This window comes from Macaca nemestrina, chromosome 17 (genome assembly GCF_043159975.1).
Source record: "Macaca nemestrina isolate mMacNem1 chromosome 17, mMacNem.hap1, whole genome shotgun sequence".
Taxonomy (NCBI): domain Eukaryota; kingdom Metazoa; phylum Chordata; class Mammalia; order Primates; family Cercopithecidae; genus Macaca; species Macaca nemestrina.
Window position 1 is genome coordinate 590,306 of NC_092141.1, and position 27,843 is coordinate 618,148.

Genomic DNA, 27,843 nt, shown 5'->3' on the forward strand with positions numbered 1-27,843 from the left:
AGAGGGCGAGAGCCTGCCCTTGGATCCCAGCTCGGCCACACGCCTGCTGAGAGAGTCCCTCCTCTCCTCTGAGCCACAGGTACACCCGTCTATAAAACACAGTCATTAAATAACCACCCTGTCCACCTTCCGAGCCTGTTGTGAGACAGGAACTTTGAAAATAAAACCACAAACATCAAAGCGTCATGAAAACTGTGGAGAGCGGCCCACAACCAGGTGCCACCATCATTGCCAAGTGGGGAGGCCGCCTGGGACACACGCACCTTAGTGCCGCCACCAGAACGCCCGCCCGGGGGCACTGGGCACAAAGTCACCTTACTCATCAGGGCCAGGAAGCCAGGAGTCCTCCCTTACTGAGACACAAGACAAGTGCCAGGAAGAGAGGGTGAGGGCCCGCCTGGGAAGGATGCAAGTTTTATACTTCGCAAAAAACCTCAATTGACATCCCACTTCTGTGAAGATGCAGAGCGCCGCTCACGGCACCCTCGCCCCCAGATCAGAACTTGTATGTGAAGGTGCCCCCCGTGGGCCCTCCGGCCGCTCTCCTGCACAGAGCGAACATCACCGGCTGGAGGTCCCCGCTGCTCACTCGGGAGAAGGCATGAGGAGGGACGCGTCACCAGAATGAGCCACATGGATGGAGGGTCCGGGGGACTGGCCTCGTGCCTGCGATCTGCCGGGCTGCCTGACGACCCAGACGTTACAGGCTGTCCTGGGAGACACGCAGAGGGGACTTACCTCTTCCTCGGGCCCACGTGTAGATGCGGCCGGTCTCGGAGCCTCTGGGCTCTCGCTCTGCGGGTTCCACTGGCAAAGGTCGGACGTGGGGGTCATCAGCTCGGCCAGGGGTCTTCAGGGGCAAGATATACTTGGGGAGCCCTTTGTAGAACCAGGCCCCCGACCTCTTCCAGACCTGCGTGGGGGAGAGAGCTGCTTGGGGCACAGGACTCAGAGGAGTCTCCCCTCCTGCTCCTCGCCCAGACGACGGGAGGCAGGACGCGCAGAGCTAGGCGCAGAGTGGGAGCGGGAGCGCTGGCTCTGCCCTCCCCGGCTGATGGGCTGGGCTGTCACTCACCTTCCCAGGACTCAGGACAACCAGGAGCTAAGTCCCATGAACTCCCCAAACCTTCTTTCTCTACCTCTTTCTCTCCCTTATTTTAGAGTTGAGGACTTGCTCTGTTGCCCAGGCTGGAGTGCAGTGATGCAGCCTCCACCTCCTGGGCTCACGCGGTCCTCCTGCCTCAGCCTCCTCAGCAGCTGGGACCACTGCACCTGGGTCTACGCTTGCTTTGAAGACAAGTCCACGTCCTCCTGTTTCTCTTGCAGAGCAGGGACCTCCGTACGGGCCCGGCATGTGAGAAATGTTTATGAAAACTGACCACTGTTGCCGTCTGTCTCCTCCACAACGCGGGATCCTAGAGATTGCCTAGTCAGACCCCTGCCCATCCCCAGGCCTGTCCGGCTCCTGCTGGAAAACTCCTAGTGACAGGAAGCCCACAAGCCACCAGGCACTGCTGAGTTTCCACTAGATCTGCCAGTGACTGGCACTTCCTTCCCGCCAGCTGACCTCCCGGGCACCTTCTCTTGCTGGCCCGAGGCACAGGGCTGCACGGGACGGACCCTCCCAGCCGCGAGGTCCTGCAGACACCTCCCCAGCCCTCAGCTCTCCTCATGCCACGCCCAGACCCCCAGCTTCTCAAGGACAACACCCACGGTTCCTCAGCTGTCCCAAGTCCCCTCTCGTCGAGTCACCCCCTTGCCGTGTTTGTCACCGTCTCTTGGGAGAGGGGCTCAGAAGTGGCCACAAAGCTCCAGGCTTGTTCGGGCTGCCCCCAGGGCACAGCCACTGACTTTCCACCCTCTTTCCTGCCTCAGTTCCGTCCTCCTTGGGTCCTGAGCCTCCCAGGAGCCCCTCTTGACCGCATGTGGTCCCCCAGGAACTCCGAGAGCCAGATGGGTCAGAGGGTGCCCGCCAGGGCCCAAGCAGGTGCAAAGCATCCCTTTATCACTGCCCTGGGAAGTGGTGAGGAGTCACCCTAAACCTGGCCAGACATCCCCAAAGGCGGGCAGAGCCCCAGGAATCCAGGGATGCCCACCCTGAACTCAAAGGGCGGGAGGTGCTCTGGTCTGGGACGCACAACCCCTTGGGCTCTGAGGGGTCCCTCTGTTCCTCCACCACCCCCGGCTTGGACACCCAGGCTCCCCACTCCTGCTGTCCCTGGAAGCAAGGCTGGATCAATGGCAGCTTCCACACTCGCTGTGTGGCTTTGAGAGAGTTACTTAACCTCTCTGAGCCTAAGTTTCCTTATTGATTAAATTGATTAAATGTGATAGCTTCTGAGAAAGTTGGAAGTGCTCAGCAGAGCAAACGGCACCCAGAAGGTGTTCACAAGATGCCACCTGCCTGCCTCCTTCCTGTCCCTTCTGCTCAGGGCTCCAGGGGGGACCAACAGAGGCTGGAGGGAGAGCCGGGCTGGGCCACATCACAGCCCTTGGAAGCTCTTCTCTGAGGCTTCTCACATGGGACAGCCTCTCCCACAGGAGCAGAAAGGTCTGCGTCTCAGAGGGAGCCACTGATTGGAATTCAGAGCAGCCACTGAGTTAAGGTCCCTAAATTTTTAATGCCTCCTTCAGAAAGCACCACATGCTGTGTAGTCTCTTTTCTGATGAAGGACATAAATTCAGGGTATTTAGTCAGGAGGCGTGGGAGCCTGTAAACGAACACTTTGCAAAAACCTCAACTGACATGACCCTTCTCAGAGAAGGGCAGGCCAAGGTTCCGAGCTGACGTCCTGAATTTGAATCCGGGGTCCGGCGCCCAGCACCGGTATGATCTGGAAACACTGACCTCCCTGGCCCTCGGTTTCTTCATCGTTAGGCAAACACAGGAGCAAGGCTTATCTCACAGAGAGGACTTGAGGATCAGGCCCAAGAATAACCATGAAGCCTCAAGGGTCAGTGCCAGGCACAGAGCAGCCTCTCCACAGAGGAGAGGCCCATGGGCACCACTGCCACCCCCTCCTCCCACCTGGCAAACACAAACAGCTTTATCACCGGTGGGTCAATTCCCTACTAGAAGAATTTAAAACCAGAAGACCAGAGTCCACCTGATTCTGAGACATTGCTTCCCACCCCCCAAACTTCCTCTGCACATTAATACTATGGGATATTAACAAGAGCCAGGCCAAAAAAAACCAAAAAAGTTTTCTAATCACATACACTTGAAAAGTACTAGGTTAAACCAAGCTCCACCGCTGCGGGAACTCTCAGAGCCTTTACTAGGCTCCACCGCTGCGGGAACCCTCAGAGCCTTTACTAGGCTCCACCGCTGCGGGAACCCTCAGAGCCTTTACTAGGCTCCACCGCTGCGGGAACTCTCAGAGCCTTTACTAGGCTCCACCGCTGCGGGAACTCTCAGAGCCTTTATTAGGCTCCACCGCTGCGGGAACTCTCAGAGCCTTTATTAGGCTCCACCGCTGCGGGAACTCAGAGCCTTTATTAGGCTCCACCGCTGCGGGACTTCTCAGAGCCTTGACTGGGCTCCACCGCTGCGGGACTTCTCAGAGCCTTGACTGGGCTCCACCGCTGCGGGACTTCTCAGAGCCTTAACTGGGCTCCACGGCTGCGGGAACTCTCAGAGCCTTTACTAGGCTCCACCGCTGCGGGAACTCTCAGAGCCTTTATTAGGCTCCACCGCTGCGGGAACTCTCAGAGCCTTTACTAGGCTCCACGGCTGCGGGAACTCTCAGAGCCTTTACTAGGCTCCACGGCTGCGGGAACTCTCAGAGCCTTTACTAGGCTCCACCGCTGCGGGAACTCTCAGAGCCTTTATTAGGCTCCACCGCTGCGGGAACTCTCAGAGCCTTTATTAGGCTCCACCGCTGCGGGAACTCTCAGAGCCTTTATTAGGCTCCACCGCTGCGGGACTTCTCAGAGCCTTGACTGGGCTCCACCGCTGCGGGAACTCTCAGAGCCTTTATTAGGCTCCACCGCTGCGGGAACTCTCAGAGCCTTTATTAGGCTCCACCGCTGCGGGACTTCTCAGAGCCTTGACTGGGCTCCACCGCTGCGGGAACTCTCAGAGCCTTTATTAGGCTCCACCGCTGCGGGAACTCTCAGAGCCTTTATTAGGCTCCACCGCTGCGGGACTTCTCAGAGCCTTTATTAGGCTCCACCGCTGCGGGAACTCTCAGAGCCTTTATTAGGCTCCACCGCTGCGGGACTTCTCAGAGCCTTTATTAGGCTCCACCGCTGCGGGAACTCTCAGAGCCTTTATTAGGCTCCACCGCTGCGGGAACTCTCAGAGCCTTTATTAGGCTCCACCGCTGCGGGAACTCTCAGAGCCTTTATTAGGCTCCACCGCTGCGGGAACTCTCAGAGCCTTGACTGGGCTCCACCGCTGCGGGACTTCTCAGAGCCTTGACTGGGCTCCACCGCTGCGGGACTTCTCAGAGCCTTTACTAAGCTCAGGTGCACAGGGTCATCCCAGGGGCAAAAGAACACACCGTGCTCTCTACCCAAAATCTGCCCGGATGGTTCCTAGAGAAACTCGACCGTAGTAATGGGTCTGCATAGACTCCGCACCTAACTGAGCAGCACTGACCGTCCACTCATAGAGTGATGTGCGTCTGCACCGCCGAGTGGGCTGTGGGCACCTCCTTCTGCTCAGAGTACCAGGCACGGACGGCCAAGTCCAGACGAGGTCCCTGGCGTGAATCCCTCACTGGCCTTCCCAGCCACGCTGTGCGAAGGGCCTGCTTTTGTGTGGTTGTTGAACGGCCTGAGCCTGTCTGGTGGGATGGATGCTTCGTGGCACCCGCTTTGGAAAACCCTTTCTGATATCCCGAATCCTTCCTACAACACATATTTATCCGAATGGGTAACGAAGGCACGTGGCCTAAAAATCCACAAAGTGCGAAAGTAGCCAGTCTCCTCCCCCCTTCCCAGAAGCATGTGGTGATTACAGGGTTCAAAGAAGCTTGGTTATTATCTCCACCTTTCAGGTGGGGAAACTGAGGCTCCAACAAGTTCAGCAATTTCCCCAAGACCAGCACACCATTCCATGGGCCTCTACTCCACACGGAAGGCCCCAGAGTCTCACCCAACAGTTTACAGACGCAAAGCAGATGCTCACTAAACTACAGATGAATAAATCCTCAGTGGGTCGGACGTCAGTGTGAACTCTTAGTGTCCTACAGGCAGGACCCCAGAGCGGAGGGGACTGCCCGACAGGAGGAAGAAACAAACACACAGCAGCCACCAAGGCCACCCCGTGTCTGGAGAGCTCCTGCGAGGCTCATTAGAGCAGGTGCCCAAGTCCGAGAGGTCACGGGGGCCACGGGTGCCGGCAAAGGGCTCGCTGAGCCTCCCACTGATGAGCAAAGGCTCTGCCCATCCTGCCCTGAGTGCGCCGCCCCCCTGTCCTCCGCCGTGGGCTGGGCCAGGGGACACCAATGAAGCAAGCCCTTAAGAGCCATCTGTGGACGGCGAGGCCTGTGCAGGCTTTGAACCGCACACCGCACTGTCTCCCCCACCCGCCACGAAAGCTTTCTCTTTTTTATTTTTATTTTTATTTTTATTTTGAGACCGGGTCTCGCTCTGTCACCCAGGCTGGAGTGCAGTGGTGCGATCGGCTCGCCACAGCCTTCCCCGCCCCAGGCTCAGGGGATCCTCCCACCTCACCCTCCTGAGGAGCTGGGACTGTAGGTGGTGCGCGCCAACACACCCAGCTAACTTTGTATTGTTTGTAGAGATGGGGTTTCACCATGCTGCCCAGGCTGGTCTCAAACTCCTGGGCTCAAGCCATCTGCCCACCTCAGCCTCCCAAAGTGCTGGGATTACAAGCATGAGCCTCTCCCTTTTTTTATCTTCCTGAAAAATACATACCTAGCACACAAAATGAGCACAATAACAAAAAAGCAAAATGAAACTAGGCCACCTATTACATCACTGCCCACAGACGGCCCTGTGGAGTGTGGCGGTGGGAAGTTCCTCACACCCTGGCTGGGCAAACTGTTTGTTTGAAAACTGGGCTAATGTAGATGCCACCTGCTCCCGCCCCTCAACACCTGACTACACATCACGCCGTCGCTCCGGATTCATAATTTCTCCATCATCATTTCTAATTGTTCCACAGTTTGAATTTATTAAACTTAATTAATCCAGCGCCCCACCGAGGGACCTGTGTTTCCAATCTCATTCCTCACCCCATACCCACCGCGTCCCTCACCCGTACCCACCGCGTCCCTCACCCCGCACCCACCACGTCCCTCACCCCATACCCACCGCATCCGTCACCCGTACCCACCGCGTCCCTCACCCCACACCCACCGCGTCCCTCACCCCATACCCACCGCGTCCCTCACCCGTACCCACCACAGCCGTCACCCCACACCCACCGCATCCGTCACCCGTACCCACCGCGTCCATCACCCCGTACCCACCGCGTCCCTCACCCCACACCCACCGCGTCCCTCACCCCACACCCACCGCGTCCCTCACCCGTACCCACCGCGTCCCTCACCCGTACCCACCGCGTCCCTCACCCGTACCCACCGCGTCCCTCACCCGTACCCACCGCGTCCCTCACCCCACACCCACCGCGTCCCTCACCCGTACCCACCGCGTCCCTCACCCGTACCCACCGCGTCCCTCACCCCACACCCACCGCGTCCCTCACCCGTACCCACCGCGTCCCTCACCCCATACCCACCGTGTCCCTCACCCATACCCACCGCTGCCATCACCCGTACCCACCGCGGCCGTCAGCCTGTACCCACCGCATCGGGCCAGTTTTCGGTCATTGCCCTTAGGAAATGCGGGATGATTTTGCCCTTTTCCAAAATGCTTGGGACAGAAGTGCTTCTGATTTTGACTTTTTTCGAATTTTAGAATAACTGCATCATACTTAACCAGTTCAGCATCCGAAATCGGAAATACTCCAATGAGCATTTCTTGAAGCATCATACACTCAAAGAGTTTTAGATTTTGGAGCATTTCAGCCTTGGGTTTTCTGATTAATGATACTCAGCCTGTGTTCCACAGAGCGGGATGGCAGGGTCGAGAACTGTGTGTGTTCAGATGATGACACGGTCAGGCCACCCTCCAGGAGGAAACGCCACATTCCCAGGAGGCCCCAGTGAGTGTTTTCAGGGTGGGGACCTCAGCGTATGCTCCCTGGCGGAATCCAAGGCCTCCTCTGTGGACCCCGATGGGGGGCGTTTCCCACGGAACCACGGTGGGCCTGGGGAGAGGTGTCCGTCAGGACGTGTCACCGGAGTGACGGGCGCAGGGCGAACAATGGAGCTGCCCTACCACCTCTAGGACAGGCCTCGGGGCGGAGGGCGCTGCCCCCACCTCACACCCAGCCAGTCAAGGCTGTTTAATGGGGAGCTGGCAGGTTGATGCTCAGGGTGACGTGGCAACGTGGCCGAGCCATCTCTGTTGTGAGGCGTCAGGGGAAGAGACTAAGAAGCCCCAGAGCTGCATTCCCGCACACTGTAACCTCCTGTAACCTCATCGGTGCCAGCGTGTCCTCACCTCACGGCCTTCTGGGCTTCTCCTTTGTAGCCATGGACCACGGGTTTGGCCTCTGGGTGTGCATGGTCCTTTTAAAAACATTTTAAATGTTTTCATTGTGTTAAAATATTCATAACATAAAATGTATCACCCTAAGTGCAATCCGTCTCCAGAACTCTTCATCTTGCAAAACTGAAACTCTGTAACCACTAAGCAGTAGCTCTCCGTCGCCCTGGGCCTGGCCACCCCAGTCTGCTGTCTGACCCTAGGAATATGACTATTCTATGTTCGTCCTATAAGGCGAGCTGCACAGTGTCTGTCCTTGTCTGTCCCTAGGAATATGACTACTCTATGCATGTCCTATAAGGAGAGCTGCATGGTGTCTGTCCTTTTTTGCTGCTTATTTCACTCGGCATCACTTCTTCAGGGTTCACGCATGCGGGAGCCTATATCAGAATGTCCTTCCTTCCCGAGACTGAGCAACGTTCCCCTGCACGGATAGATCACATTTTGTCATCTGTTGATAGGTGCGTGGGATGCTTCCACCTGTTGGCTGGTCCTTCTGTTGTCATCTGTCCCCCACCAGGCCCCATCAAGCAGGAGGAAGCATCACAGCCGTCTTGCTCACCACCGTCTTCAAGCTCCTAGCACACGCCTGACACATCGTAGGTGTTCAGTAAACGCTGGCTGAATGGCTGTGTTGGCAGCTGTGCGTCGTTTGCTGCAACACGTCTCAACCTACAGTCTGCCACCTTCCTGGGGAAGAGGCCTGGGGGTTTCACCCAAGCTCCTGTAATTAATCAAATGGACTTCCTATTTCAGATTAAAAGAGGGATAAAGAGGAAGGGCTTGAGGGGGTGTGCTGGTGGAGAGGAAAGCCCAGTGAGCCTCCTTGACTGCCCAGGGTGCTCCCAGCCTCTCCTCCCTAGCTGCCTGGCCTCCCCTGGCATATCCGAGCCCCCAGCCCGTGCCTCAGCCTTGCCTCCTGCTGCAACAGTCTGTCTCCCATCCCCACTCGAAAATCGCTGCTCAGCGAAGTTCTTTTGGAAGACGGATAAAGATCACACGACCCCAAGCATCAGGCTGAACTGCCATTGGTGCTCAGCCATTCGGGAGTAGTCAACCTTTTTTTTTTTTTTTGAGACAGGGTCTCACTCTATTGCCCAGGCTGGAGTGCAGTGGCACGATCATGGCTCACTGCAGCCTTGACACTCTGGGCTCAGGGAATCCTCCCACCTCAGCCTCCCGAGTAGCTCGGTCCACAGGAACACGCCACCACGGCCGGCTAAGTCAATCATTTTTGAACTATAAAAAAAGCCCATCGACTGCGTACAATTCACCCTGATATTTACGCCCAGCAGGGGCAAGGACCCCACAGGCCGGGCAGGCCACATTCCTCCCTGGGGATCTGTGGGCAGGTCCCTGAGCACCCGACGGATCAGCCTCGAGCACCCGACAGATCAGCCATTCCCTGAGTCCACCGTAACGGGGCCTCTGCTCCGACTCTCTCGTGCTGTCGCGTAGTCCAGGGGGAAGGTCTGAGGACTCACCCTGACCACCCAGCGTGGCCGGTGATCTGGACCAGCATGAGGAGCAGCAGTTCCTAAGTCCTAGCATCGGGGACCGGAGCACACAGGTGTATCAGCCAGTAGGGGAGGTGCACCCGCGCGGACGTGCACAAAACACATTGTCAGTATTTTGGAAAATGCCTTCCGCGTGGGAGAGCAGGTCTGGTGAGGTGAGGTGCAAACGACCCCAGCTGGGCTGAGCTCTGAGCTGCAACCCCCCCGCCAGGCCAATCTATGCAAACCCACAGGCCTTCTCTCTCCTCGCGGCCCGCCCCCACTCTGAAAAACACACCACGGGAGCCTTAATCACGTGACTTCTGCTCTGTGCAGCTGGGCCCATCACCGCTGTCTGGCATCCGCACCTGCCCCTCCCCAGCCCGCTCCCCACAGGGAACAGTGGCAGGAAAAGCCCTTGAGGGAATTAACCCCCGCCCCACCCCAGGCCATCCCCCAGATTGAAAATCAGTTCCTTTCTGGAGAAGCTGGGCAATTCTGCAAAACCCTACTCGGCTCCCCACGTGTGGTTTGCTGTGATAAGGCCGGCAAAGCAGCCAGCCTTGAAAATGCCATTTAATGAGAAAAGACCTACAGCCGCCATGGCAGTGGCCGGGGCGTCCGGCAGCAGTACATGCTCCTGGTGCTGCTGCTCTCCCTGCTCGGGGGTGTGCATCACCGTTTCAGCTCACGGCCAATCTGACTGCAGATACGAATGGATATTCGCCCAGCTGTTCCCAGGGAATTTTAATTACCATAACAATGGCTAATCGCTAGCATTTCCTAAACGGTTGTGGCTGGAGAAGGTGGTAATTGTCAGGCTGGCGCTGGAAAGAAGAGTCTCACGGACCTGCCACCCGAGAGGGTGGGGCAGGGGGAGCCTGAAGACCCCTCTCTTTCCATTGCTCCACCCCTTCCATGTGTTACTCCTTCTCCCACGCCACCCTGAGAGTCCACCTGGCTTGAGCTCAGGCGAGCCTATCCACTGGCCCCGGGGTCCAACCTCTGCCCCAACCCCACGGGTCAGAGCAGGGGACGGTCTGTGGCCTGTGCACCTGCTGTTCCTTTCCCCTGGAATGCCTTTCATCGGCATCTCTAACAGGCAGCCGCGCTTCCCCTGGAGGCCTTCAGTGGGTGCCCCTTCGTGCAGAATCAGGGTCCCTCTGCCACGCTCCTGGAGGCCATGTGGTCCCACTGGCACAGCACGCCACGCCCGGGCTGGAGCTGACTCACCTACCTTCCTGAGCAGGAGGCTGTGAGCTCTTCAAGGGCAGGGCCGTGCCTGAGCCATCTCCGGATTCCCGGGACCCAGTGAGGAGCCTGCTTTGTTACTGACTGGCCACATGGACAACGAAGGGCAAGCAAAGGTACTGTCTCCGGGGGACACAGGGGAGACCTTGCCTTCGAGGTAGACTGTGCTCTGTCTGCCTAACACGCTCCAGACTGAACCAGTCTTGGAGAACCACGGGAAAGACCTGTGACACAGCGGTCTTCCCGTTTATACTGCGGTGAAAGATCTCTTCAAGGCCAACCCTCTCGGGCAGAGCAGAGGCAGTACCCCTCCCTCCCCCGTTACCTGAACACACACTCACAATGCTGGCCTCCCAGGAACATAACAGGCAAGTTAAACTCCACAGCAGGCCAACAACGCCCCAGGACCCGGCCTCCCTCTCAGCCTCACCTCTCACCCCCCTACCCCATCGCCAGGCACACCTGCTCTCACTCCCTTGACCACACTAAGCTCTCCTCTTGAAGACGTTGTTACTTCTCGCTTCCCTGGACTAGCTCACCTCCAGCCTCTGGGAAATCACTTTTATCCAGAAGCTTCCACAGACAGAATCTTGCATGTCTCCACTGCTACACACACACCCTGGGCTAGGAGCACCTGTTTCTGTGTCTGTTTCCTGCTGCAGGGAAAGCTCCATGACAGTGGGAGCCCGGCAGGTGCCAGCGCACGGCAGATACCCAACAAATAGTCAACTGAACACACATCCAAATTGCAAGGCTTCAGTAACTCAGGCTACTTAGGAGAAGCACAGGCTCTTCGGGGGTGCAGGGGGCTGAACTGTGTACCCCAAATCCACATGTCAAAGCTCCAACCCTCACGTGCTGGTAAGTGGCGATGGGCCTGGGGAAGGGAATTAGGTTTAGATGAGGCCATGAGGGTGACTGCTGCCCTTATGAAGAGACAGACGCCAGGAGGATGTGCGTCTTCTCTCTCTCTGCCTTGTGAGGGCACAGCGGGAACACAGCCACTTGCAAGCCAGAAAGAGAGCCCTCACCAGGGATCCGAAGTCACCAGGGATCTGAAACAGCCCCTTGATCTTCCCCCTCCCCAGGGCGGTGAGAAGCAAATTCCCACGGTTGGCGCCGCTCAGTCCGTGGTACGTCGTTACGGTGGCTCGAGTTGACTAACGGGGAAGAGACAGGCCACCTACAAGGAAAGCAGGCTCAGAATTGCTTTAGACCTGCCGCTGGAACAGTGGCTGCCGAAAGACTCTGGATCTGGAATTCTATCAACCCAATGGGAGGGCAGAATACCGGCATTTTTAAACTGGCAAGGACGCTGAGTTTCCCTCACACACACTCCTTTTAAGAAGTACTTAAGGACGGGTTCCAGAAAAACACCAGTGAAAAACAAGAAAGAGGAAAACGTAGGATCCTGGAAACGGTCTCCGCCTCAAAAGCTGAGCTGAGGGGAAGTTCCTGGCAGCAATCGGGAACCGCTCCGGGGCCTGGAGGGGATCTCACGGGAAAACAGAAGGCTCCACACGATAGATGGTAAAATAAAAAACTGCATAAAAGAGGATGTCAAGTTTCATTATTCTGTTGTCAATAAGAAACACAGTCAATAAAAACGCCAGGAAAAACTAAAAGTTACACCAGAACATCATGGCCCAAATACTGGGTAAATTAAAATGTGACAGGGTTGGAGAAATTCAGAGTTGAAAAGGAATGTTTGCTCGGAATAGTGGGAGCATTCTCCTCGGGGTGGTCTAGGGGTCAAGGTCATTATAAAAATGTGATCCTCGCATACGTTTGAGCCTAAGATGTTTAATGCTTACTTTTTTTTTTTTTTTTTTTTTTGAGACGGAGTCTTGCTCTGTCGCCCAGGCTGGAGTGCAGTGGCACGATCTTGGCTCACTGCAAGCTCCACCTCCCGGGTTCAAGCAATTCTTTGCCTCAGCCTCCCGAGTAACTGGGATTACAGGTGCCGCCACCACGCCGGTTAATTTTTGTATTTTTAGTAGAGACGGGGTTTTACCATGTTGGCCAGTCTGGTCTTGAACTCCTGACCTCATGATCAGCCCACTTCGGCCTCCCAAAGTGCTGGGATTACAGGCGTGAGCCACCGTGCCTGGTCTACAAAATAATTTTTTTACAATGTAAATCCCAGCCAGGTGCAGCGGCTCACGCTCATAATCCCAACCCTCTGGGAGGCTGAGGTGGGAGGATCACTTGAGGCCAGGGATTTGAGGCCAGCCCGGCCAAGCTGTTTACATCCTCCCTGTGACCCAGCTTTTGTGGGTGTGCAAAAGTCACGCGACAAACCATCAAACGAATCCCAAGTCCACGCCCCGAGTCATCTCCTTTATCTAACACCCACACACCAGGTGAATATTTCCCCTGCCCTAAATCAATGCAGAGCCAGGGACCAGACAACGAGGGACAGCCCCTGTGCCACAAAGCCCGCGGGGTTATTCAGACCGGCCCCACCTTGCTGTCCCCGCAGGAGCCCCAGTAAAGGCTGTGGACATGCTCTCCCCTCTCCCCTGCCCACGACTGGCTCTGGTGCTTCCCACGTGGCCCTGCCCGACGAGGTGGTCCCCTCTTCTCGGGAACTGTGAGCAACAAATTCTTTCGATGACATTAGCCTCTTGGTGTCATCACTCCGTCACCCGCCCGAAGACCCGGGCACAAATCATAAAGCATGGAAGAATTAATCATAGCAAAGAACAGAATCTAAATGTAAATGCTGGCAATCTACAAGTAAAGATACCAACTAGACAAGGAGGGAGGTGGGCGTGGGGGAGGAAGAGGAGGCCTCCATACCCACAGCTCACACAGAGGGAGTCCAGGGTACCAAAGCTGATGGAAGACGACAGAGGAGAATATTATACAAAGTCACAAAATTAAAGAGCTGAAAGTCATAACAAAATGATCAACATCAGGGGAGAGACGGGAAGCAGAGCAGTCCAAACTAGCCAGCTCCTCACCTTGCATGGCCAGGAGTCAATAGAGAGTCTCCCAAGTTGGTAAATCAAGAAAGGCACGGCAGGAACTGGCACGTGGACGAACAGGCAGCAGCGGGTGACGTGCTGGCAAGGAACCTGCCAGGCGACTGCCGTTCCCCAGCGTTAGCTCTTCTGAACAATTTGATTTTTTAAAACCATATGATGTGTTACTTTGATTAAAATTAAAATGTAACAGATTGGTAATTGGATGTTGATATTATTAAATCCTCAGTCTGCACGGCAGGTCGACTCGTGGGGAGCCGGCACAGTCTATGGCTGGTATCCTGAGTCCGGATGCAGCTTAAGGGAGAAAAGCTGGTAGCTCAGGAAAGGAAAGGAACATAGTAAGTAAAATTTTCTGCCATGGAAGAGACTTTGTGAGGTTATGGTTAGTTTGAGAACGTCAATGTAAGCTGGGAACACACCGACACTTCTGTCCCTGAAGAAGGCCAAGTTCCTTCTGGCACATCACTGCCCCCACCTAACCACTCAGAGTCAGATTTTTGGCCGCGGGCACCTCGTCAGGTTTTCAAGGGGAACCAAAGTTTCACTGCAGAGGGGCAGGCAGAGCTGGGTCCAGCAGGAAACAAGGGCCTGGGGGTATCGTGCTGTTAGTGGACACAACGCTACTTTCCAAGACGGCTGGGCGGTGATCTCTGATCAGGTTTCAAAGCCACAGTTTTGGCCACGTGCGACAAGCTGGACTCTCCAAGAGCCTTGGACCCACACCAATACTGAACAAGCCCAGCTGACGTGAGGTGTGCTGAGGTAACATACATACTTGTTTCTAGCAGTGTTTTCTACCGGAAATGCCATCTGTCACTCAAAACCAAATAGAGCCAGCCTACCTCAAAGTTCTGGCTGACAGCAGGATTACCCTTCCGAGCTGTGCACGCTGGATGGGGACTCGGAATCCGCAGCGTGTGTGTGACCACTGCACGGTGGTTTTCCGCTGATGGGTGTGAGGAGTGCACGAAGCACGTCACAAGGCCTGTTGGACGCATCTGGGACCACGCGGGACCAACGCAGAAAGAGGTCAGCATTTGCTCTTCTAAGGGTGGAGGACGACGCTTCCACCTGTGACTGGTATCGGGAAAAACGGAACACAGCGGTGCAGCCATTCTTCCCCAAGCACCTGCTTACAGGTGTATCACAGCTCAGGTGACCAGCGGACGAAGTAAAATAAAAATCTCGGGAATGGGGAACTCGTGGTACCCGAGAATTCATGGTGGTCAACGAAAGACAAAATTCAGCCTAAATGACTGATGTACCCATAACTACAAAACATGAAAATCTGAAAGAAATTATGCTTTGAAAGTAGATATAAAAGAATCAGTTAACAAAACAAATCTGACCCAAAGTTCCAGATTGTCTCAATAAAACCCAAAAAGTAGCTGGAAATAAACACTTTGGGTTCCTCACACTTTATAAGAAGAGGGAAGAGACTTTTTTTTTTCTTCGAGGCACGGCCTTGCTCTGTCACCCAGGCTGGAACGTGGTGGTGCAGCCTCGGCTCACTGCAACCTCCACCTCCGAGGCTCAATCGATCCTCCCACCTAGGCCTCCCGAGTAGCCGGGACTGCAGGCGTGTGCCACCATGCCAAACTAATTTTTTTGTAATTTCTTTAAAGAGAGATGAGATTTCACCATTTTGCCCAGCTTGGTCTTGGACTCCTAGACTCCAGCGATCCTCCCACCTTGGCCTCTCAAAGTGCTGGGATTACAGGTGCCTGGCCAAGAGTTATTTTGTCTATTGTAATATAAGTGATTAGATAAGTATGGCTTTGAATATTCAAGTTATTTATATGCATACACATATCCAGTTAAGACAACCAGCAGAATTAAAACTAGGAAACAGCTTTGTCATCCTGAAATACTTGATCTGCTGACGGTTTTTTCTTTTATTCCTTCCTTCCCTCTTCCCTCTCTTGGGCTCTGTTTATAATTTCTCCTTGTTGTCCTTTTCTGTTCAGTAGGAATCAAGTTTAGGGTAACTCCTTCCTCATTATTTCCTTCCCTGACCTCGGGAAATGACACAAACGGCATCTGAAGAGGGAGTCAGTGGATATTAATTCATCCAAATCACATTTATTAAGCATCTCCTGAACAGTTCTAAGATCGAGCTAAGGAAGCAAAATCCAATGGTCTTGCAGACGGGAGGCCGGGGACACAGATCCACAGTGGGCTGTCTTCTCTCCTGCATGGGTGTTTATTCCTTGCCTTTGGGTTCTTCTGTTCTGGGAGGGCTCCGCTGACTTCCAGCCCAGGGTGAGCCTCTGCTCGCGGCAGATGTTCAGGGTGAGGGCGCAAAGCACAAGGAAGGGATCCAAGCCCCCAAGAGGGTCTGAGCCGCACCAGGACAGCTGGGCAGAGCTGTGGGCAGCCTCTTCCTCCTGCCTCTCTCCCCACCCGGGCATCCATCCGGTCCAATCCCTTCTAAAGTGCTAACTCATTCCTAATTGAGGTGTGAGCTCAAAGCGAAGTGAGACCCCTCTTCCAGGAGGATTCATGTATTTGTGTTTTAAAAGATGACACTTTAAGGCCCCCGTGGGGTGTGTGTGTGTGTCCACCTGCGTGCATGCTGGTGAGCCAGGGAGAAAGCCCCCAGCAGCACTGTGCTTCCCCCAACCCCGGTGGGAGTGCACGGATTCATCAAACTCATCCTGCCTGGAAAGTCCGCTGCCCCCCCCCGCCCCCCGCCCCGCCACTGGCTGGCTCCCCTGTACCCACTTGGAGGGCCCTGCCCTCACCAGGAGATGGGCTGGAATTCACACCCCAGGAAAGACAGAGCAGGCACCTGCACCTGCCCTTTCTTCCAAATCCCCCCTGGAGCAGCAAAGCTCCCCACTCAGCCTAGAAGAGCACAGCTTTCTCCAGAGCCTGAGTTTCCTCTTCATTTCAAGTGGGTTTTTGAGCAACCAGGTCAGTCTGGGAGGCAGGCAATTGCCAGCACAGTAGAAAGGAAAAACGGGAGTGAGAAACAGATTTCCGAGGGCGCTGTTTACTTGACAGATGATTTAAACACCTCGGCTAGATTATTTCAGAACTAGAGGAAATGCTTTGGCTTCCATTAACCCCTGGCGAGGGGCTGGCTTCTGCGCGGCTTCTACACAATTACCCGTGAGGAGCGCTTGCCAGCCACAGAGGGAGGTGTCGCCCAGCGCTGGCTCCCGACGGCTGTGGGGCTGCGCGGCCCTGGATCAGGGAGAACTTCGCGACAGGCTGCCAAGCTTCACATCTGGCCTCACCCCACCTTGTAGCCCAGCCTCGGGGTCTGTGCCCCACGGACGCCCCATGGCCTTTGTATCGTCTCTCACGTCACCTGTGATGAGGAAAGGTCCCTAGGAGCTGCTGAGAACGGGAGCCCCTGTCTGCTCTCTGGTCCTGCAGACCGTCTTCTCCCTTTGTCCAGATGCTCTTGGAAGCTCAGCAAATCCACGGAGGCCAATGACACTTTCATCTGCTGCTCTTAAAGACTCGTGTGGTCAACATTTGGCACGCACTCCCCTCACATTCAGCCGGCACGCAGCATGGAATCCTTTCGAGCCCGGGCACTGAGGCTGCTCTGCCACCGGCTTGAGAGAGGGCAGGCCTGTACCACGGTGTTTGGCTGTGAAGCCGTGCCCTGTGCCGGGTGGAGTGGGCTGCACACGGGAAATGAATAGGGGCCAGAGGCAGAAAATGGGGCCAGCCAGTTAGACCGAACCAGGTCTTTTCAGAGGAGCTTCATGATTTTTATTCAATTCCCAGGACAACAAATATGCCTGTGTTTAAACACAGCCTCAGAAACACGCTCCCAAGCCAAAGAGAAACCCTGTCGGGGCCGAGCCCTCCTCAGCGGGGTTCGAGGGTGGCGCCGCGTGGGGGCGACATCTGGGGACACTTTTCCAATTACGTATTTGATCAGCACCTCATATCCGACAGGCCTTGTTTCCTCTCAGGGAAAGCCTCTAGTTCTGGATTCCGCTGCTTTCTCCGTCTTGCAGAGCCATCGCTGCCTCCTGACCACGTTCAGCTCTTTGGCTTTTCCCTGCATTCGGGGAGATCTTACAGGTCTCTCTCCGTATCACTGGTTCAAGCTTCTTATTTTTTGCCTGATTTTAGTGACCTCCTCTCATCTTTTGGGTGTATGCCCGTGAAAGCCAGCAAACCTACAAAAGTGTATTTCATACAGACATTTCAAAGAATCATATTCGAGTAAATACCTGTGAGTTTATCAGGAAATAAAATGGTGCCGGATCTGAGCAGCTCCCGTAACCCACCCTCCCTTCTCAGTGGTAACCACCAACTGGAATTTTGTATTAAGCAAGCTCTTGCTTTTCTAGTTTAAAAAAACCACATATGTATGCTTTTTTTTTTTTTTTCTTTGAGACGGAGTCTCGCTCCGTCGAGACTCTGGAGTGCAGTGGCCGGATCTCAGCTCATTGCAAGCTCCGCCTCCCGGGTTCACGCCATTCTCCCACCTCAGCCTCCCGAGTAGCTGGGACTACAGGCGCCCGCCACCTCGCCCGGCTAATTTTTTGTATTTTTAGTAGCGACGGGGTTTCACCGCGTTAGCCAGGATGGTCTCGATCTCCTGACCTCGTGATCCGCCCGCCTCAGCCTTGGTCCCAAAGTGCTGGGATGACAGGCGTGAGCCACCGCGCCCGGCCACATTTCTAAATAAATCCTGTTGACCCATGAACCACATGGGCTGCGGCTACACAGGCCCACTCCGAGCTGGACGTTCCTCTCCCTCTGTCACCCCAGAGACAACGAAGGCAGCTCCTCCTCCTCCTCCTCCTCCTCCTCCTCCTCCTCCTTCTCCTCCTCCTCCTCCTCCTCCTCCTCCTCCACCTCCTCCTCCTCCTCCTCCTCGAGCTGGACGTTCCTCTCCCTCTGTCACCCCAGAGACAACGAAGGCAGCTCCTCCTCCTCCTCCTCCTCCTCCTCCTCCTCCTCCTCCTCCTCCTCCTCCTCCGCAGCCTACTCAACACGAAGACGAGGATGAGACCGGCACGATGACCCACTTCCCTTAGTGAAGAGTAAATTCTCTCTGCTTATGGCGTTCTTAATAACATTGTCTTTTCTCTAGCTTACTTTATTGTAAGAATATAGTATATAATGCATATAATACACAAAATGTGCTGACTGCATGTTCTTTATCGGTAAGTCTTTCAGTCAACAGCAGGCTGTTAGCTAAGCTCTGGAGAGTTAATAGTTATATTAAGATTTTAACTTTGTTTTTGTTTTCATTTTTTTTTTGTTTTTTTGAGGCAGGGCCTCATGATGTTGCCTGGGCTGGAGTACAGCGGCACCACCGTGGCTCACTGCAACCTCCACCTCCCAGGTTCAAGCAATCCTCCCACCTCAGCCTCCCGAGTAGCCGGGACCACCAGGCATGAGCCACTACACCAGGCTAATTTTTTAAAAAGTTTTGTAGTGACAGGTGTCGCCTCGTTACCCACACTGGTCTCAAACTCCTGGGCTCAAGCAATCCTCCTGCCTCAGCCTCCCAAAGTGCTGGGGCTACAGGTGTGAACCACCACGCCCAGCCTCACTGTATTTTTAATGCGTCCTTTGGTGAGCTTAGCTGCAGTTACGTTTTTCACTGCTGCCTATTATTTCACAGCCAAAATTCATCCTTTCTACGTGAAGGGACACTTATAATAGGTTATTATTTCCAGGGTTTTTTTCTCTTACAAAAAATACTCCCACGTGCATCTGTGGCCTGTTTCCTGGGAAGCACAGCCTCTCTGGGGCCACACCTAGGAGCGGGTTTCCAGGTCAAATGTCGTGATACTTAGAACTTACGAGGTGCCAGGTGCAACACGATGAACCAGCCGGGACTCCTGCAGAAGCTTCTCGGATTTAATTTGCAGACAAGGAGCATCAGGAGCTGGTCCATGGTCATGACACTGACCCTCAAGTCAATGTGGGGTTGGCAGCAGCTGGCAAAGTTCAGGGGCCCAGAGGACAACCAGGTCCTGGGACCCAAAGCCAAGTTCAGAGATGCAAATTGTTACATGACAGTCAGGGCCAGACTGGGCTGGGCTTTCTGTGGGAGCATGAACCCAGTCTGGGAAGGAACCATTTACAAAGTCAGGGCAAGGAGATGAGAAGCAGGGACTCAGGAGTCCCCCAGATATAACAGTCGGGAGTCACCATGTTGGCAACTAAGGAGAAGACAGGGATGAAAGGCCACTTCTGTCTGAATGTACTTCTCCAGCCTGCAGCCTTGGCCTGGAACAGGAGGGTCTGAGGGCAGGCGGAGGGAGCAGGGGGAGGGAGCTGATCCAGTAGGAAAAGCCTGTCCAGCAGCCCAGGTGGACTCCCAGCTCTGCGAGTCCTCGGACTCCCACGTAAGGGCCGGGAGCTTCCGTGTAGCTGGAAAACGGGAACATTTGTTCCCCCCTCCCCAAGCCTCATGCCACGCCCAGAGGAGGATCTCAGCAAGGCCCAGTTCTCTTCTGCTTCTGTTTTTCTTCAGAAGAATTTTCTGGTCCTCGGGAGAACATGCGTCTTGAATTATTTCTTGAGAAGAGGGGATGGGTGTGTTTTTCCAGGCTGGGCACCACCTAGGAGCTTATTAAATACTTCTGAAGGACGGTGCCACCCTCTACTCCCCAGTCTCCATCTGCGAGACAGCTGGCTAGGGGGAGGGGCACCACTGTGCCAGCCAATGTCACTTGGCATCTGAAAAACGGGCAGAAGAATCGGCTCATCCAAATTTTTATTCAAATGAATGCAAGAGAAAGACCAAATTCAGATGCTTTCTCCTTAGCTTTTCGCCCCCTTCCCCAGGGGCACGCACAGGAGGGCATGGCACTGGGGAAAAGCAGGAGGCCCAGCAGGGAGGAGGGAGTAGGCAGGGTGGTTGCTGTGTCTGGACAGTGTCCCATCAGCTGACCCGTGGGGTGGATTCACACCCTGCACCTTGTCGCAGTCAAGGCTGGCTGCAGGCTGCAGGGCTCCCAGCTCTGCCCACTCTGAGCTCACCTGCTATGGCTGAAAAAGTGATGGTCGCCCAGGGGCCCCACAGAGTCAAATGTCAGGAGCTGTGGGCTGCATTTCTGGTGGGCCAGGGTGTTTCGGTGAACCACGTCAGCCCACTTCCCTACTGCCCACAACCAGGGAGCCTTCTAGGACCACCTGACACCTGCCACCAGCCTGAGGGGAACCAGGGCCCAGTACTTAGAAAGTGGGGAGCCTCGCTGGCCCCCGGCTTCACTGTGAACACCCTGAGCATGAGACAGCATCCCTTTCCCTGGACCACATTCCCTGCAGATAGCCGCTGGCCTCCTGTTGCCTCTGCTTCAAGTTGGCTGAAACAGAATCTTTTCAAAGAAGCCCACCTTGGCCCGTCTACCTTTCTTACCTGTGATAAAATGTACAAAACATACAATGCACCATTCTAACCGCTTTTAGGTATACAGTTGAGTGACATTAAGTATATCCACAGGGTTGTGCGACCATCGCCACCATCCATCCTCCGGACTTTTTCATCATCCCAGACTGAACTCTGCCCATTCAGCACTGACGCCCCCATCTGCCTCCTCTGCCAGCCCCTGGCAACCGCCTTTCTGCTTCCCGTCGCTAAGAATTTGGCTGTTCTAGGACCTCATATAAATGGAATCCCACAGTATCTGTCCTTTTGCGTCTGGCTCTTTTCACTTGGTACTCTGTCCTCAAGGTTCATCTGAGATGCAGCGAGTGTCAGAATCTCCTTCCTCTAGGAGGCTGAAGAACACAAGTAACATTTACGTCTATACCACGTTTTGTGTATTCGTCCGTCTGACGACAGACACTTGTGTTTCTCCCGTGTTTTGCCTCTTGAGAATAATGTGGCGAGGAACACGGGTGTACACACATCGATCTGAGTCCCTGCTTTCAGTTCTTCTGGGCGTAGTCCCAGAAGCGGGGTTGCTGAGCCCAGTGGTAATTCTGTTTAACGTTTCGAGGAACCACCACGCTGCTCTCCACAGCGGCCGCACCTCTTTGCATTCCCACCAACAGCGCACAAGGTCCTAATTTCTCCACATCTTCACCAGTGCTTGGTGCTTTCTGCGTTTTAGATAACAGCCATCCTAATGGGTATGCAGTGGTGGCCAGTCTACTTTAACACGGCCACCTCCCGCCCACCCAGCCTTCCCAACACTCCTGATTCCTTTACTCAGTTCTTTTTAGTTCTCTTTTCTTTTCTCTTTTTAGAGACAGGGTCTTGCTCTGTTGCCAGGCTGGAGTGAAGTGGTGTGATCATAGCTCATTACAGCTTGAAACTCCTGGGCTCGAGCAATCCTCCTGCCTCAGCCTCCTGAGTAGCTGGGAACAGGTTCACGCCACCAGGCCCGGATGATGTTTTATTTTTCAGAGACAAGGTATCACCATGTTGCCCAGGCTGGTCTTGAACCTCTGGCCTCAAGCAGTCCTCTTGCCTCAGCCTCCCAGAGTGCTGGGTGTGAGCCACTGTGCCTGACCTACTCATTCTTTTTCCTATTCAGACCTAACGTGTGATATGATCTGCTTATTTAGGTTTCATTGTCTGTGCCCCACCCCCAGGCCCAGTCCCCACTAGAACCCAAGCTCAAGTCAGAGCTAGTTCACCACGGCTGTTTTCCAAGGGCCTCAAACAGTGCCCGGCACGTGGCAAATCCTCAGTGAACATTAGAGGAGTAAGTGATTCAATGAATAGAGTTGTGAGAAGGTGTTTTGGAGGAAGATACATCTGGCTTCAAGCCTGGCTCCATCAGGCACATCTAGCGTCTTTGGGCTCGTGAACTCCTCGCTCTAAGCTTCAGTTTCTCCAACTGGCACAGGGGACAGTGGGCTCCCGTGGGGAAGAAGCGGGATGTTCACGGCCTGGCCCTTAGTGGGCACTCAGCTCGTGCCTGCTGTGAATGATGGGACTCCTTTCGCATGCCTGGGTGTGAACAACGAACTCGCGGACTGGGGCACAGCGCTGAGAAAGTCGGCAGCCTCTTGGATCTCTCAGAGGCAAACTTCTCCGGCGCACAGGCACCGCTCAGGCAGACGCCCCAGGCAAGGGGCAGGGGAGGGTGGGACGGCTGAGTCCGCCTACAGGAGCACAGTGCAGGAGTCCCCATGAGGCAGACTGCCCTGGGGGCTGGTGGGCACCAGAGCCCGCTCCTCCTGCCACCGCCCACATGTGGGAGGCCAGGAGGCTGCCCTGATAGCGGGTCCCTCCGGCACAGCCAGGGAGGCGCGGGAGGCGACCAGCACACCGAGGAAGTGTGACCATCCGGGTCCCCCAGGGATGCCGTGACAGTAGCCCAGAGTGAGCCGGGCACAGACGGACGGGTGCTCAGGCAGCCGCCCACCGCAGCACCAGCCACCCACTCCTGAACGCACTCGCAGGCCTCCGGAGGGGGCCCTCTGGCAAAGCTGTTTGCAGCAAAAATCCAAACTGCAAGTAACAGCAGAACCAGGAGAGAAAGAAACAGCGTGGAGAAACAGATGGCAGCGCGCGGTGAGCACAGGCCGCCTGCCCGGGAAGCAGGTGCCACAAGGATGCCGGGCTCGGGCTTGGCGAGCACGGCCAGTTCCCACCAGCGGCTGGGCTGGCTGCGGAATTTGGGAGCCCCCGATGATCCTGACCTTCCATAGGCCTGTGAGGCCCAGACTGAGGAAGAGTCTCCTGCTTGGAAGACCTCAGTGCGCTGCTTGTCACCGCCAGGATAAGTGGGTTGCAGATTATTTAAAGACCAACCCTGCCGGGCATGGCGGCTCATGCCTGTAATCCCAGCACTTAGGGCAGCAGAGGCAGGAGGACTGGTTGAGTTCAGGAGTTTGAGGCCAGCCTTGGCAACATCGTGAGATGCCAGCTCCACCAAAAAAAAAAAAAAAAAAAAAAACAATTCTCCCATTCTGTAGGTTGCTTGTTCACTCTGATGGTAGTTTCTTTTGCTGTGCAGAAGCTCTTTAATTTGTCTATTGTGGCTTTTGTTGCCATTGTTGTTGGTGTTTTAGTCATGAAGTCCTTGCCCATGTCCATATCCTGAATGGTGTTGCCTAGGTTTTCTACTAGGGTTTTTATGGTTTTAGGTCTAACACTTAAGTCTTTAATCCATCTTGAATTAATTTTTGTATAAGGCGTAAGGAAGGGATCCAGTTTCAGCTTTCTACATATGGCTAGCCAGAGTTTTCCCAGCACCATTTATTAAAGAGGGAATCCTTTCCCTATTTCTTGTTTTTGTCAAGTTTGTCAAAGATCAGATGGCTGTAGATGTGTGGTATTATTTCTGAGGGCTCTGTTCTGTTCCGTCGGTCTATATCTCTGTTTTGGTACCAGTACCATACTGTTTTGGTTACTGTAGGCTTGTAGTATAGTTTGAAGTCAGGTAGCATGATGCCTCCAGCTTTGTCCTTTTGGTTTAGGATTCTCTTGGCAATGTGGGCTCTTTTTTGGTGCCATATGAACTTTAAAGTAGTTTTTTCCAATTCCGTGAAGAAAGTCATTGGTAGCTTGATGGGGATGGCATTAAATCTGTAAATTACCTTGGGCAGTATGGCCATTTTCACAATATTGATTCTTCCTATCCATGAGCATGGTATGTTCTTCCATTTGTTTGTGTCCTCTTTTATTTCACTGAGCAGTGGTTTGTAGTTCTCCTTGAAGAGGTCCTTCACATCCCTTGTAAGTTGGATTCCTAGGTATTTTATTCTCTTTAAAGCAGTTGTGAATGGGAGTTCACTCACGATTTGGCTCTCTGTTTGTCTGTTACTGGTGTATAAGAATGCTTGTGATTTTTGCACATTGATTTTACATCCTGAGACTTTGCTGAAGTTGCTTATCAGTTTAAGGACATCTTGAGCTGAGACAATGGGGTTTTCTAAATAGACAATCATGTCATCTGCAAACAGGGACAATTTGACTTCTTCTTTTCCTAACTGAATACCCTTTATTTCTTTCTCCTGCCTGATTGCGTTGGCCAGAGCTTCCAACACTGTGTTGAACAGGAGTGGTGAGAGAGGGCATCCCTGTCTTGTGCCCGTTTTCAAAGGGAATGCTCCCAGTATCCAGAATCCACAAATAACTTAAACAAATTTACAAGAAAAAATCAGACAACCCCATCAAAACATGGGCGAAGGAAATGAACAGACACTTCTCCAAAGAAGACATTTATGCAGCCAACAGACACACGAAAAAATGCTCATCATCACTTGCCATCAGAGAAATGCAAATCAAAACCACAATGAGATACCATCTCACACCAGTTAGGATGATGATCATTAAAAAGTCAGAAAACAACAGGTGCTGGAGAGGATGTGGAGAAATAGGAACACTTTTACACTGTTGGTGGAACTGTAAACTAGTTCAACCATTGTGGAAGACAGTGTGGCCATTCCTCAAGGATCTAGAACCAGAAATACCATTTGACCCAGCCATCCCACTACTGGGGATATACCCAAAGGATAATAAGTCATGCTGCTATAAAGACACATGCACACGTATGTTTATTGTGGCACTATTCACAATAGCAAAGACTTGGAACCAACCCAAATGTCCATCAATGACAGACTGGATTAAGAAAATGTGGCACACATACACCATGGAATACTATGCAGCCATCAAAAAGGATGAGTTTGTGTCCTTTGTAGGGACATGGATGCAGCTGGAAACCATCATTCTCAGCAAACTATCACAAGGACAGAAAACCAAACACCACATGTTCTCACTCATAGGTGGGAACTGAACAATGAGAATACATGGACAAAGGGTGGGGAACCTCACACACCGGGGCCTGTTGTGGGGAGGGCGGAGGGAGAGCATTGGGAGAAATATCTAATGTAAATGACGAGTTAATGGGTGCAGCACACCAACATGGCACACGTATACATACGTAACAAACCTGCACGTTGTGCACATGTACCCTAGAACTTAAAGTATTAAAAAAAACCAAAAGCCCCCCCCACCCCCACACACACCAAAAAAACACGTAAAACCAACCCTGCGAAGCCACTTTTCTTTCTTTAGTCAATCAACAAGCAGGAGAGAGGGGCCAGGAGGAAGAAATACAGACCCAGCGTCAGTGGGCCAGTGGCGATGAGAGACCCCGGCGAGGGCGACGTCAGGGACAGACCCCGGCGAGGGCGGCGTCAGGGACAGACCCCGGCGAGGGCGGCGTCAGGGACAGACCCCGGCGAGGGCGGCGTCAGGGACAGACCCCGGCGAGGGCGGCGTCAGGGACAGACCCCGGCGAGGGCGGCGTCAGGGAGATCCAAAGTGCCCCACAGGGAAAAGATTAGAACATGAAATTTCTTTGCAAATTTCTCTTTCAATCCACAAACATTTCCCGAGTACCTTTGCATACGACACACTGCAGGAGACACAGTGACTGCCGGCTGCTGCCCGCGGCTGCTGGGTTCCAACCAGGATGCGGCGGGAAACTGAGGAGGCAAAGCCAACACTGAACAGAGAAGAACACGCTAATTGTCTTAACCAGCCTCCAGCTCCTTAAAAATGGGTCTTCTTCACCCCTTTCTAGGCCGCCCCCCTCAGATGACACCCGTGTCCTCCAAGAAGCTCTCTTATGGCCGAGGTACATTTGAGAGGCTGCAGGGATAGTTTGCAGAATCCTGGGGAATCTCGATTCCAGCGAACTTCTCTACTGATTGCAGCATAACTTGGAGTGAGTCATTCTTTGTTTTCTTTTAGTGGATAGGGATCCAAGGCTAAACAGTAAACGAAATGAATTTCTGGTTTGCAACATCGTGTGCTTAGAAGCTGCCAGTGCAGTTCCTCCCAGTCCCAACTGTCTCACCCATGAAAGCACGTGAAAAAGGCACCGCGAAACCCCAGCACGGGGCCTCTGACAGCTCAGTGCCAGGCTGCACATCAGGTGAGGGCAGGAGGCGTGCTATGGACCACCTGGGCCTCGCCTGCCCACCTGGGCCTCGCCTGCCTGGCTGGGATGGGGGCAGGAGCTGCAGCTGCCTGGGCAGCCTTCCTGGCACAGCAGGGCTGCCAGTTCCTGGGGCCACAGGGGCTGTCCTCCCTCCTCCAACCCTCTTGTCAGCCCTGGGAGATACAGCTTCCAGAATCAGCCAGGCCGGCGATGTGAGCTGCACTGTGGAAGGAGTATTTCATGAAGCAAGGCTCCATCTGGGAGAGCAGGGAGAGGCAGGAAGAGCCGAGGACACAGCACAAGCCAGGGGCTGCGGTCCCTCGTCCTCCCTGGTTCTGAGGGGCCAGGTCACAGGAGAGTCAAAGGTGCCTCCTGCGTGGGGCAGCGTCACAGGCACAATCCCAGGCCCAGGGAAGGGCCACGAGAAGATGCCTCGGAGCCAGTCCTGGGCCTGCAGGGCTCGCCACATCGGAGGGTGGACAAACAGGGAGACAGGGGCCTGGGACAGGCTGCGGTAGACGCAGGGAGGGGAAAACCTCTAAAGCATTTCGTGGAGGTGAATGTGGCTTGCTGGGGCTCGGGAAAATAATTAGACAATTGTTTGGTGTCTAGGAAACATAAAGACTGACCTTACTAATAAAATAGAAAACAGCAAGAAGAAAACGAGTAAAATAAAGGAAATAGTGGAGGACTGCAGGGAAACCAGAGAGTGGAGAGCAGAACCAAAACTTACACTGGAGGGGGAAAGAGCAGACACGGCTGCGAGGAAAACGGAAGTGGCTGGGATGCTCTTCTAGGCGCATAAGAGCATCAGCTGGTATTAACACAAGTACTTTGGAAAAGGGTCAGGAATCACCCAGTAGAGTTGAATGTGGACACACCCCGTAATCCAAGAGAAACCCTTGGCCTAAAATCCACAGAAACTCTTGCACAGGTGCTCCAGGAGCCGTGAACGTTCACAGCAGGATTATTTATAATAGCAAAAAAGCGGAGAGTAACCAAAATGATCACCAAGGTAGAATGGATAAACAGGTATGTATTTTTTACAGTGGGATATAGACTGCAGTGATGGGAACGAATCCAGCTGCATGTGTCAACATGGGTGAATTTCAGGATCACAAAGTTGAATGAATAAAGAAGAAACATACAGAAAAATACACACAGACCCACCTTGTTTATGTCACATGCAAACACAAGCAGAACTAAGCATGGGGACTTTGGCAGTGTGGTAATGACCTGTTTCTCAGCTCCTGTAGTAATTAGTGGGTACCTCTTTTATTATGATTCTTTAAACTGTACACAAGTTTTTTTGAGTCCAGTTTAGAACTGTAAGCTGCCCAGGCTGGAGTATGTCGGTACAATTATGGTTCACTGCAGCCTCAACCTCCGGGGCTTACGCAATCCTCCCACCTCAGCCTCCTGACTAGCTGAGACTACAGGCGCGTGCCACTATACCTGGTTAATAATTTAGGGATTTTTTGTAGAGAGGGGGTTTCACCATGTTGCCCAGGCTGGTCTCAAACTCCTGGGCTCAAGCAATCCACCCACCTTGGCCTCCCAAAGTGCTGGGATTACAGGTATGAGCCACATGTCCAGGCTTATTCCCTTTTTTGTTTATTTAAATCTTGAACACACGTCACAGTTTAATCCTCCAGCAGGAAAACCAGGCGAGGGACTAGAGTG

General features: G+C 53.9%; 1 protein-coding gene across 21 annotated transcripts in view; it reads right to left on the reverse strand.

Annotated features, from left to right (window-relative positions):
* Positions 1–27,843, reverse strand: part of LOC105471483 (rabphilin 3A like (without C2 domains)) — a 243,403-nt gene that overhangs the window by 61,496 nt on the left and 154,064 nt on the right. For all 21 annotated transcript variants that reach the window (XM_071082057.1, XM_071082061.1, XM_071082058.1 and 18 more), the window contains one exon: positions 739–913. In XM_071082057.1, coding sequence (XP_070938158.1) covers positions 739–913 — 175 coding nt within the window. The remainder of the gene's footprint in view (positions 1–738; positions 914–27,843) is intronic.